The sequence below is a fragment of the Xiphophorus couchianus genome, chromosome 11, assembly GCF_001444195.1.
Source record: "Xiphophorus couchianus chromosome 11, X_couchianus-1.0, whole genome shotgun sequence".
NCBI lineage: Eukaryota > Metazoa > Chordata > Actinopteri > Cyprinodontiformes > Poeciliidae > Xiphophorus > Xiphophorus couchianus.
Window position 1 is genome coordinate 22551964 of NC_040238.1, and position 12030 is coordinate 22563993.

Genomic DNA, 12030 nt, shown 5'->3' on the forward strand with positions numbered 1-12030 from the left:
ACAAATCTTTTTACGCACGCACACATCTTTTTACGCACGCACAAATCTTTTCACACACGCACAAATCCTGTTACGCACGCACAAATCTTTTTACACACGCACAAATCATTTTACGCACACACAAATCTTTTTGACACTATTTTCACTCCATAAGGGAGCCTGTGTGTATGCCCAGACACATGAAAAATTAGAGGGAACATTGGTCATAACACTCAGTTTTTTTAATTTTATTTTATTTGAATCATAGGCTCTAACTTCTATAACTTTTGTGTTTTTCTGTGTCACCTTCAGATAGTTTTCAAAGGAATGACCCGTTGGGGGACATTTACAGTCATGGGGATACGCATCAAAACCCAATCCCATAAAATATACAATTGAGTTTTATTATGCTGTTGTCATATTTATGGGGACGGGTAGGCGAGACTGGAACTGAGAGATGAACACTGCAAATACCTACGCTACAAAATGACAACAACAACAAAAAAACATATGCATATAACCAATAAAAATGTCTTTAGCCCCTTTCACAAAATACTTCAGTATGGAAACCCTTTAGGTGTCTCCATGTGTTTTGTGAGTGTTGAAGTCATCATCACATTATCATCATAACAAAAAAGCTGTTTTAAGTACACTGCTCAAAAAAATAAAGGGAACACTCAAATAACACATCCTAGATCTGAATGAAAGAAATATTCTCATTGAATACTTTGTTCTGTACAAAGTTCCATTTGCACAACAGCAGGTGAAATTGATTGTCAATCAGTGTTGCTTCCTAAGTGGACAGTTTGATTTCACAGACGTTTGATGTACTTGGAGTTATATTGTGTTGTTCCCTTTATTTTTTTTGAGCAGTATATATCACTCTCTAATGCATCAGTCACTCTTAAGAGCAATACTTATAAATATTTCTGTTTCTGTGTCCAGTTAATGTTGCCAAACCTTCTACTGCAGTAGTTAAGCTTTTTAGAACCAGTTTCTGTATTACCCTGAAAAGGAGCAGAATCACATTAAAGTACCATTTTTGTAACTTTTGGAAAATTCAAACAATAATGCAATAACACATCCATCACAAATCAACTGCACTATTATGCAAAGTGTTTCACCTGTCATCGGTCAGCCGGGATCTTCCACTGCTGTTACAGATATATCTCCCTTTTCTTTCCATTAGAAGTGTAAGACTCTTGGATTATCTTTTTTATTTCTTCAGCTGCAGGCAAAACTAATCAAATGTTAGGAAAGCCCCCAAAAATAAGACGAAAAGTGATCACAAAAAGTTACAATTATACAAATATATGTTAATTTATTGATTAATATATCAGAATAATACATTTCCCTTTGATTCATGTAGAGGTTGTAGAAATGTACACAGGTCAAAGTGGAGAGAGGGTGAATCGAGGGCTTGTCTCTGTAGATACTGAGAGGGAGTCATCCTTAAAGAGCCAGCATGCTTTAAAATAAAAAGAGTCTGGAAAATTGTTAGATAGCCTTATAGGTTTATTTGATCTCCTTGAGTGCAGGCTGGTAGTTCTTGTTGCATTTTGCTGGTCTTCGGTTTTTGCTTCTCTTTCACTGAAGAGTGTTCAAGAAAGCCGGTACATGAGGATCGTTGGTGCGTCTTTGGGCTCTTGGCGAGAGCAGTCCAACATGTGGCTTAGTCCCTGGTTACACTCATGAAGCGTCTTCGAAGTCTGTCCTGCTCTCTAACCACAGCCAAGGCCTTTTAAAAAGGAACAAAAAAAAATGTCATGGCTTTCTTTGTTGGTTTGTTGAATATAAAAGTAGGAGTTAGTGCTTTTGGAAGACAACACGATTGGTCTGAGAGAGTGGGAGAGAAGTCAAACGTCTGTAAGAGCAAAGGGGGCGGTGAGGGAAGGGGGCCATTAGGACAAACACCAACAATGAGGCAAAGCATTGGCCCCACAACAATGCATCACTCATTTAACACACAGCTTACCCACGCGGCAGAATTAGCTTTGGATTCGTTTTCGCTCAGGATTTCATACAATTTTGGATACAACAGTGCTGACCGAACACATTAAACACGTTTATAAACGATAAAGACACACCGAACAGGAGCAGCTTTTCTGCCTTCCGCTGAGAGATTTGCATTACCAGAGGCAAACAAACAAACAAACAAACAAACAAAAAAACCTTTTAACAGAAATGGCAACACGGATAAGCTCATTTCAGAGAATAAAACAAAATAGAGAAAAAATACGCCAGATATACAAACACTGTATTATTGGCAGAACAAGCAGCAGTCCATTCATTTTACACATTAGGACAGATGTTGTTGCCCCGAAGCACACTTTTTTTAAAATCTCAAACTGAGATTCCACACATTTTGAAAATTCCTAAGTACACTTACAAGGATAAGCAGAAGCAAACCTGCAGCAAAGTCTCATTTACAACTTTGAATATTTAAAATTTCCAATTATACCACCCATGACAACGTGTCAGGACTGATTATTTCTTTGACATTCAGGTCATTTAATTGACTTAATCTGCCCTCTAAATATTTTTGTGACCATATAATGCTGTCATTTTGCTGGGCATTTCTCCGCATTATCTTTCATTTCTTTCTTTCATAAAGTCTTTTCCTAAATTTTAGTAAATAACTGCTGTTTGTAGCATTAGTGACATTTTAGGTCAAAATCAAGTGGCTTTATAGGACAGATTTAAATTCAACATGACTTTTTGAATACAAATGCCATGATGTTATGCTGTCAAATTTGCTCTGATTGTGTGTAATTCCGATGACAGACATTTCTCAATGCAGCAAAAGATATGAACCCGTCCTTTCATAATTATGCCATTAGAGGGAGCTATAGTAGCACATACTTTTACAAGGTAACTGAACTGCATGTGACAGAAGTTCCTGCAAAAGTCTAATGAAAGTGACTATTGGACCATGTGTCCACAGAGATGAGCTGCTTTTTAATCACAAGAGCCAGCGGTACAGCCGGGTATAATGGTTTCTCATGAGCTTTGAACAACTCACCCAAAAGATCCTTGAGAACATTAACAGTCTTTTTCCAGTGCTTGAAATCAAAAACATGCATAGCTCACACCGGTTTCAGTAGGTGCACCAAAAGCACCGCGGTATTCTCACGCAACGTTGTGTGATCGTAACGTCGGGCTGATTGTTTACGATGGACTTCACATCAAAGACCTGACTGTCTTTTAAAAAGGTTCCCTGGATGTTGGTTGTTCAGTGCAGTATAGCTTTGGGTTCTCAAACACCTCTGCTGAATCGACACAGGTGTGGTGTTCATTATTGCCTGTTAGTCCCGTTGTATGGTGATGAAGTCAAAATACTTTAAGAAGCCTGTCAACATGATGAGGTAAACCTCAAGATATCTTAAATAATTCCCATTTCTTCTAAGGTGCAATATGCTCCTATTGTGAAATCTTACCAAAAAAAATTATTATTTGCAATAGATAAAGAAACTCACTTTTGATTAAATGTTTTTCTGCTTTTTGAGTTGGAGTTTATTCATTTCTTGCTTTATTCAATCTGTTGATGACTGTCTCACTCTTATGCCCCCTTTCTTTTTGTTTCGTCCTCCCATTACTCATTGACGCACGCAACCATACAGAGCTTTATAAAGAAGCTGTAAGTATACGCCTACACAGGCAACATAATGTTGAAGAGAGAGTTAATGGGGTGTAGATGCTGCTGTTCAGGAGATGAAAAGCTCATGTGTGGGCATACGAACTAAAGTGTTTTTGTTTTCCTTGTTAACACCTCACTGTTTGTTTTTGTCCAGTTCATGTATTTTCGCTGTCAGATCTCGTCAAACCAAAAATACCATCTTAATACTCCAGCTGTTTTTTGTTTCTTCTCACCTACAACACCATCCCATGTAAAAACTTTCAACCTTTTCCCTCCTAAACTCTCTCTCTTACTTTCAGTTTCTTTTCATCATCCTGACATTCTTTGTTGCTGTCTGTCTCCTTACAAAATCACCAACAAACAACTTACTGCAGCATTCTTCACTCTTGCACAGTTAAGGACTCGCTGCTCTTTAGGGCTTGGCATGCTTCCCAGCAATTGCACGTCCAAGCCGTCACCGCCTTAATGGCATGTTCACATACCTGTTTGCCTTGTTTTTAGGGTCAGCTGCGCCATTCAACTAACTTCACTTTCATTTCTTACCAACAGGTGGTGATAGTGTGCCAATTCAAAAAAAGAAGAAGAAACTTTGCGATTTCACACCATCAACATTGAAGTTTTTTGTGTGTTTTTGTCCTCAGTGTGACGAATCATAGGTGTTGCAAATATCCGAACGCATAATTTTTTTTAGAGCATGCAAGTTCTGTTGTGTTGGGAAAAACATTTAAAATAGGAGTTTATAATTGTGTAGTCTGTGGAGTCCTTGAAATTGTTAGAAGACTATGTATATCTACAGAAAACGAGTAAACTATGAAAAGGAATATACATTGAATTTAATCTTGTAATTCTGACCCGAATTACAGAATTACCTGAAAAAAGATTTTTCCAGTACCCCTAATCTTCCTCCATATATATCACACAAGTTTTGTCGTGAGGCAGATATTTTAGTTACCATAAACCATGAAGCAAATACTTCATGCAGTATTCTAAATTCCTAAGTTGCAAGTCATGAAAATCAATTTCAACCTTTCTTGTAATTCTGACTTAAAATTATTCTTTAGGTCATTACCAACTTTGCCACCAAAATCCAATATGACTGGCCACACTTAGCCAATTACTGGGAAGAAAATTTGTAAGTTTCTCCAGTTTTTCATAATTACAAGTGTAATAAAGTTGGACATCAACACACCTTTCATCATGCTAATGTTACAATTTGTGTTTGTGAGAACAGGGTGTGGTTTTGTCGTTGCTATAATCTTTTTATTTCTAATACAATTGGCAATTGTTCCTTTCTAAAGAGAAAATGCAACCATATTTGTTAGTTGTTTTTTTTTTAATTACCTCAAGTCAATTCACTCTTTTGCCAATTTTAAGGCTCATTTTCTACCTCCACCTTTTCCACTTCCTACCAAAACAAAAAACTGTTTCATTAAAAAATATAAAAAATACCTATAAAATGCTCAACTTTCAAGCATAAGACAATGAGCTAAAAACATTCAATTACTGGATATTAAAACAGACTCTAATTTCTGTTTTGACCAGTTGACTTAAAATATTATGCCCCCTAATCAAATGAAACTGAATCAAAGTGAACTCCTTGTGGTAGATTATTGGCATCCTATGACCATATTTCTTTACAGGTAACTGGGAGTACACAAAAAAAAAACCTTGTAAACTGCAAAAGTGGCAAAGGAGTGAAATGGGCAGCACTCATGCACTTCCACATATTTGCTGTGAGTCTGAAAGTTATATAAAGTTATATGAAGGAAAACATATAACTTAACTTAAATGAAATTCATTTAATCATCCGACTCTGAGATCCATAATAACTCAAAGAGTTAACGTTAAAAAAAAAAACAGAAAAGAATTAGCTGGATGCTAACTACATCTTATCAAGCAAAGTAAATCGTAAACAACCCCCTACTCTTTGTATGTAATTATCATATTTATCATTGTAGTGATTCTGTATGCACGAAGAGTAAAATTTTGGCTCTAAAAGAATCTTTTGATGTCACTGCTTTGTGCCTCCAAATACTTTCATATCTTCAGCTTATGGGCATCTTTGAAATATACAACCGTGAGCTAACCGCTGTGCAAACACTTTGATATTATACAGTGGTTGGTGATGCACAGCTAGAACTCAGTTTGAGTATGCTAAATTCCCCAGAGAGAGGGAGCTGTGTTCAAAAATAGAGATTTGAAGGTCTGTGCTGCTGTATTTTCCACATGGATAAAATATCCCAATGCTAAGCGAGGGACTGTTTTCCTGCAAACACTCCCAAAAATGCAAAGACTTAGCAAAGGGGGAGGGTTGAGTGAAGCCCTTCAACTAATTCTCTCCAACTACGCTCCATGTTATAAACTGAATGCAATGTCGCTCTGTCTCATTGTCATATCTACATGCTGCAAGTCGAACCTCTCCTGCTTCCTCTGCAGCACAACTTCCTTATCGACATTCCCCAAGAATACACCTGCTAATCCTTCACACTTCCCAACTAACCGCCAATACATCTTTTGCATTTTCACTCTTTTATTCAAGACTTGCTTTCACCCTCTGTAGTGCACATTCATAAGTCTTCTATGTCACATTCTGTAACCCTTCCTCACATTAATTTACCACCTTAGACACATAATGAGCACATTTTCTTGTTTGTTCTCTGCACTTTCCACTCACTATTTTCCTGGCAAAACAAGGTTTTGTGTTAATATTGTGCTGATAAACACATACGCTGATGACTCTGCTTTTATAGCCTAAAGTTTCTATTTTACCCCCTTCTCCCCCCCCAAAAAGAGAAAAGTTACTTAATTGAACGAAATGCATTCTCAGTCTGATGCACTGAGGCGGCCCTGAAACAATGCTATTTTAAATCGTGCGTCGGACAAAAGTCACTGCGAATGGTTCACAAGACAGATGAAATATCACTTACTCACAGGAGCCGACGTATCGAAGACACGACGCTGAGCTTAGTGTGAAGGACACAGAAGATGCTACCCACATTTCCTCCATCTATCCCCCTGCACAGGCTCTCATTCACTCTAACTGTCCATCTACACACATCCACTCGCTGGGGTTAAAACACTGTCACACCAGGACATTCACTCAGACAACTCCATTTTTTTTTCCTTTCCTTTTTTTTGAGGGCAATTCTTCCAAGGTGATTTGATAAAGTGAGTGAGTGGATAAGCTGCCAGACGTCCTCGGAATAACAAGTGCTCCGGCTCATAGGCTGCGTGGCTTTGATGTTGGGCTTCAAACCTGGATTTATGCTGACAGCAGATGCTGACTGAAGTATACATTAGTGCACCTTTTTCCATGCGTCTGAACTCAGATCCGCCCCGGGTTTAACTTTGCGTCCGGGTTGCTCATTTGTTGTCTTTGATGAGCGCGCGCAGTAATTAGCGATGGTGTGGTAGCGATCACAGGAAGGACGGAGTTTTCCTCTTTTATTATTTCTCTGAATGTAATTTTTTTTTTTTAACAATTTCCTTGAGAAATATTAATCAAATTGTTTAGAGTTTTGTCATGGCTTTAGTTGCTTTATTTTGTTTGTATTTTGTTCTGTCTGACTGGGATTGTTATAGCACCTTTTTTGTTTTAACACTAGTAATCAACAATTTTATCATCTTTGTTACATTTGACAGGCTGAAGTCATCATCACTTTGAACTTTTATAAGATACACAGGAAGAACAAGAAAAAAAAACAAAAAAAACCCCTTTTGACAACAGGTTTTAGTTTTTGATGTGATAAACTTGCTTTGCTTACGTTGGCGTGCTGGTATGACCTGACTCAGGCTCCCTGCTGATTGCTTTCCCCTCTGATCCATTTCATCTCGATTTAAGCTTTAGAGGACCCTGGTTATTACTTTAGCTGGTGGGCAGATGGTGGGTGGAGAGCTTGGGTGAGGCAGAACCACGCTGTCACCAACTTTGAGGCTCAATAGGAGCTCCCCATGGGTTAGGATTATGACGCCGAGTCAGGAGGGAAATTTGTTAGGGTTGAACATTGAGTACAACAGAGCGAATAGAAAAAGAAGCTTGAGTCCGGCAGGAAAATAAAGGGACATGTGAATTATGACGTCACAGGAGACATAGTGAAAGAGAGAGAGAGATATATTTGAGGAAGTTGGGTGGGTTGTTACAAATCCGGGGCTTTCTTTCTGTGGCTTCAGGTGAGGGCGGGGACTCCTCTCTCTCAGGCCTTCACCTGGCTCTTTAACTCTCAGCATCTGGAAGCGCAATTCTGGGTCACGGTGGCCGGCAGGAGCTGTTTCTTCAGCCACGCTCAATGCATTATGGGCAACCGAGTTCCCAGTGTCACTTCTGCCCTTTTGTCCCACCCTCAATCTCCTGTGCTATGAGGCGTCTGCCTGGGGAGACTCTTTCCGTCCATTCTTGAGCGTTGGCGAGTCTGACGTCTTCGCTGTCTTCCGAGGAGGACTCACCGGTTCGCTGGCGAGCTCATGCAGCGACGGCTCCTTGTACATTGCGACTGTGTTAAGAAATAGCAATGTGTGTTAAAAACGCATACTTGGAAGAAAAAAAACAAAAAAAAAACATCCAAGACACAAACCTTCTATGACTTTCGGTAAGAAATGTGCGGCCCCCTTGGTCTTCTTCACCCGATTGCCCTTCATGATGTGACCATCCCTGTTAATGCCGATATACCAGGAGCGTCCGGACTGGGTCTGGCGGTAGAGCATGGACGAGTACGTAACATAGTAGTTCTCAAACACGCTCTCCTTGAACTTACACTCGGGAGTGAAGTGTTCCTAAAATAAAGCAGAAGGAAGGAAAATCGTGTGGAGAGATCGTAAGAGATCCGGATGTTTTCTGAATTGTATTCTGTTCTTCGTGCACTATAGCATTGAGTTCTTGTAGAGTAGTATTGTTCTTTTCAACTTGCTTTGTAGTTTCTTTGAGTCTCAGTTTGGCTACTTGGTGTTAATTATTCATCTTCCGTTAGCCTACCTGTTTACCTTCTCGAGCAAAATTTTAAAATCATACACACTTCTCACACACAGCAGAAAAATACCCAATGGAAACTTTTCAGAAGCGAGAATCATCTGACATGGTCTGTTTGTCTGGCTGTACTCTACCTGCCCTGTACGTCTTGGTCCGGTTAGTTTTCCATTTTATCATTAAAACATTGTCATTATGCTCACGTTGAGCTTCTGTTTTCACTTTGGCCTCGTTTCAACTGCACATATTACAACAGAGTGGATCTTTATGAAGAAAATTGTTCACTATTCTTCTTTAACAAACCCCATAAACTTTGCTTCCTTCCCAATCTTATTTTCATTTCTGTTCACCTATTTAAGCAGAGTGTGCTTTTAGAAGCAAGGACATGGAAAAGGGGAAACCAGACAAATACAAAATATAGAGCTTTAGAAAAACAATCTACAGCAGATAAATCTGGTCTGAAAGTCTTTATAAGTAGGCTGTAGCCCAGCAGAAAGCTGATCCAGAATCTGAGAGATGACCGTCTACTGTGTGCCAAGTTTTCAGCTAATGGTTCTTTGGAAACATCCTGTTGGTGATAGAATGCTATTTTTTGTTTGCCAAATTATGTAAGTCTATAAACCATTTTTTGGGGTAATTTGTGGATTTAATTAAAGAAATGGAAGCAATTGGTGTCTTTGTGACTAACACACTGCATACAAATCTAAATTAAAGCTGTTTTTTAAATTTATTTTTAATTTTTTGCTACAGCTGCAGTTGTGTCAAGGTTAAAGAGCTTTTTGTTTATAAAGACTAAATAGTTTATAGGTCAGAGCTAGAATACTTTAATTTAGGTTCTGTTGGAACAATACATGGAGTTAATATGTGATCTGCAGTAGGTAGCTGTCACCACATTTTCATTTAATATAAACCCAGCTTAACTTATCCCAGAGGCTGAAGCTAACTGTTGGTAAAAAAAAAATCCAAATAAGTTAAAGTAGTTGTTTATTAAAATAGAGATAGAGTATATATTTTGACACGTGCATGTCAAATTTTATTTAAAATGTCCACATGTCCAATTTTTTGGACATTTCTTGATTTATTGAATCATGGCAAGTTTGGCTTTCCATACATGGTGTTGGTAAGGTATTTTAGGCTGCCGCTACTGTTTATGTGCCATTTTAAGGCGGACCAGCATTCTCTGTTTTGGTCCACATCAGAGTTTGGTTACACCTTCACATCTTTTCAAACAAACCAGACTTTCTATTCAAATGAACCACAGTTCGATTAAAATGGACTAAACGTGGCTGGAGTTGGAGGGCCCCGTTCTGAGCACCCTGCTACCAACATGAACCCTGCTAAATGTAAAGATATGAGGAGTAGCTTTACATTTCTGCACATTTTAGTGGTTTTATTTATATATTTTTGGATTAATTTAGTTAATCATTTTACTGAATAAGCTGTAGGTACATTATGCACCACAAATTATCTTCAGTGCAATTTTTAATCAGGTTAAAAAAAACCTGATTAACCTGAACTTTGCGCCTTGGACAGAATACACATGAGGCACAAAGTAGAAAATATTAATGAATAAGGCTACAATTAATAATCGTTCCCGATACTCATAACATTTTCATCATATTGACATGCTTTCAATGACTCATGAAAAAGAAAACAAAGCAAACAGTTGAAGCTGGAAGTACGTTTCCTTACAATTGTGATTTACATATTTTGACATAATCATTTGGTTATAAAAAGTTGTTGCCAATTCAATTAGCTGATTAAGATGATCCATGAATCATATCCTAAGCTGTATCCTAGATTGGTCTTGGCTTGGATTGTCCCTTTTTAAGCAGCTTTGGACAGACGCCAGAACAGTAAATGTTGATGTAAATGACTGAAATTAAAACACTTGGCAGGTTGGTTTAAAACAAAGCCTGGTGGCTTGTGATTTTGGACTTTGGTTTAAATTAAAATGACTGTGAGCTGCTGCATTTCCGTTGGTATTCAGAAACAAATTTTACTCCATTCACCATATATATAATCCATTGTGGGGAGCACAGATGCGGCAGAAGGAAGCTGCTGTTGGGCAAGAGACATTTTCCATTTTGGAACCGTCGCTGACTCGCTGCATACGCGGCCACACTCATGGCCGCTTTAGAATACCCCGCACGTATTCGGATCGCACCACCGACCACCACAGTCCAACTGAAATCCATCATTTTTCAGTCACCCAAAGGAGAAGTAATAGAAAACCCTCTTGGGTTTTGTCAGATTTTTTATTATTTTTTTTTGCCTTACTGGCCAAATGTATAGAGGCAGAATAAAATCAAGTTAGCAGAACTTGGACCAAATCCAGTCACGGTAACTGATCACTTTCCAGCAGCCGTACCCTTCCCTTTCTGTCCTCAACATAACGGCTACGGAACCCTGCATAATGTTGACCGGTGATATTAACCAACAGAGACAGACATACATCTCTCTTAGCCTCCATCAGGGTCTCGACAGGGCCCTTCCTTTGTCAGGGAGCAAAGCCAATCTGCTGGATTGATTAAGTAAGAGCAGCAGGGCAGAAATGGCTGAGTACAGAATTTCTCGGAGAGTCGGGACAACACTGGAGGCCTGGAGGCTCACAGCTTGCTACAGACAAGTTTCAATAAAGAGCCGGAAGGAGAGCGAGATGCCAGTTTCACACCTATCACGGATCATCCCTTTCTCCTTCAAAAAGGAAGCATCCCTTTTCTTTAGGTCCGCTCTCCCGTTATTTCACAACTTTCCTCTCACTGAAGGGAAAAGATTAAAAAAAAAAACTACCCTTAACCCAACAAATGCCATCATTGCCCTCACATGGCAGAGCTATATTAAGATCCCCTGACAGGTTTGATATCTTCTGCTGCACTAACACAGAGGATGGGATCGATAGATGATCCGCTTCATTCATTATTAATCAGGCCAGAGCGTGAAAGAGGATTAGGAAGCGCAGGAGCCAGAGGGGAAAGGTAGGAGAAACAGGAAGGAGAGCAGAAGATCACTCAGAGGGGACTGAATGGGGTTTCTGGATAAGGAAGTGAATCAAAGTAAAGCGGGATCTGCTTCTATGCTGGGACCGAGAGCTGAAGTGCCGGTGCAATGAGGTCCTCAGGGGCCCTGGATCCAACACTTACGTGGATCTGTGGCAGAAAGACACTTTTTAAGCACAACCTATTTAAAAAAAAAGAAGTTCTGGTTAGAACAGCTCTCCCAAGACACCATGTTGTAATGCTCTACAATCATTTCACTGAAAGAATAGAATAGAGTGAATTCAGTTTGACAAATTGTGTACATCTTACACCTTTTAAATTTGTAAGTGAACTAATTCTGTTACAACTTTGTGAAATATTTATAGACTAAATGGAATTAAGTTTGTTTGCCCTGTGTGTCTGTGTGTTGCCTTGTGATGTCATGGCGAGCTGTACTCCTGATTCTCACTCAAAGA

General features: G+C 39.0%; 1 protein-coding gene across 2 annotated transcripts in view; it reads right to left on the bottom strand.

The window, feature by feature from the left end:
• Positions 1 to 1274: 1274 nt before the first annotated feature.
• The window catches only part of fgf11b (fibroblast growth factor 11b), a 38546-nt gene continuing 27790 nt past the window's right edge, over positions 1275 to 12030 (bottom strand). Inside the window, exons 4-6 of one of the 2 annotated variants that reach the window (XR_003597352.1) lie at positions 8188 to 8386; positions 3986 to 8106; positions 1275 to 1717 (exon numbers count right to left, since the gene is read on the bottom strand). Coding sequence is in view for 1 of the 2 variants with exons in the window: in XM_028032273.1 (XP_027888074.1) it covers positions 7970 to 8106; positions 8188 to 8386 (336 nt within the window). In the remaining variant the exon portion in view is untranslated. Of the gene's footprint in view, positions 8107 to 8187; positions 8387 to 12030 lie in introns of both variants that reach the window. The other variant, XM_028032273.1, reaches the window with a different exon arrangement.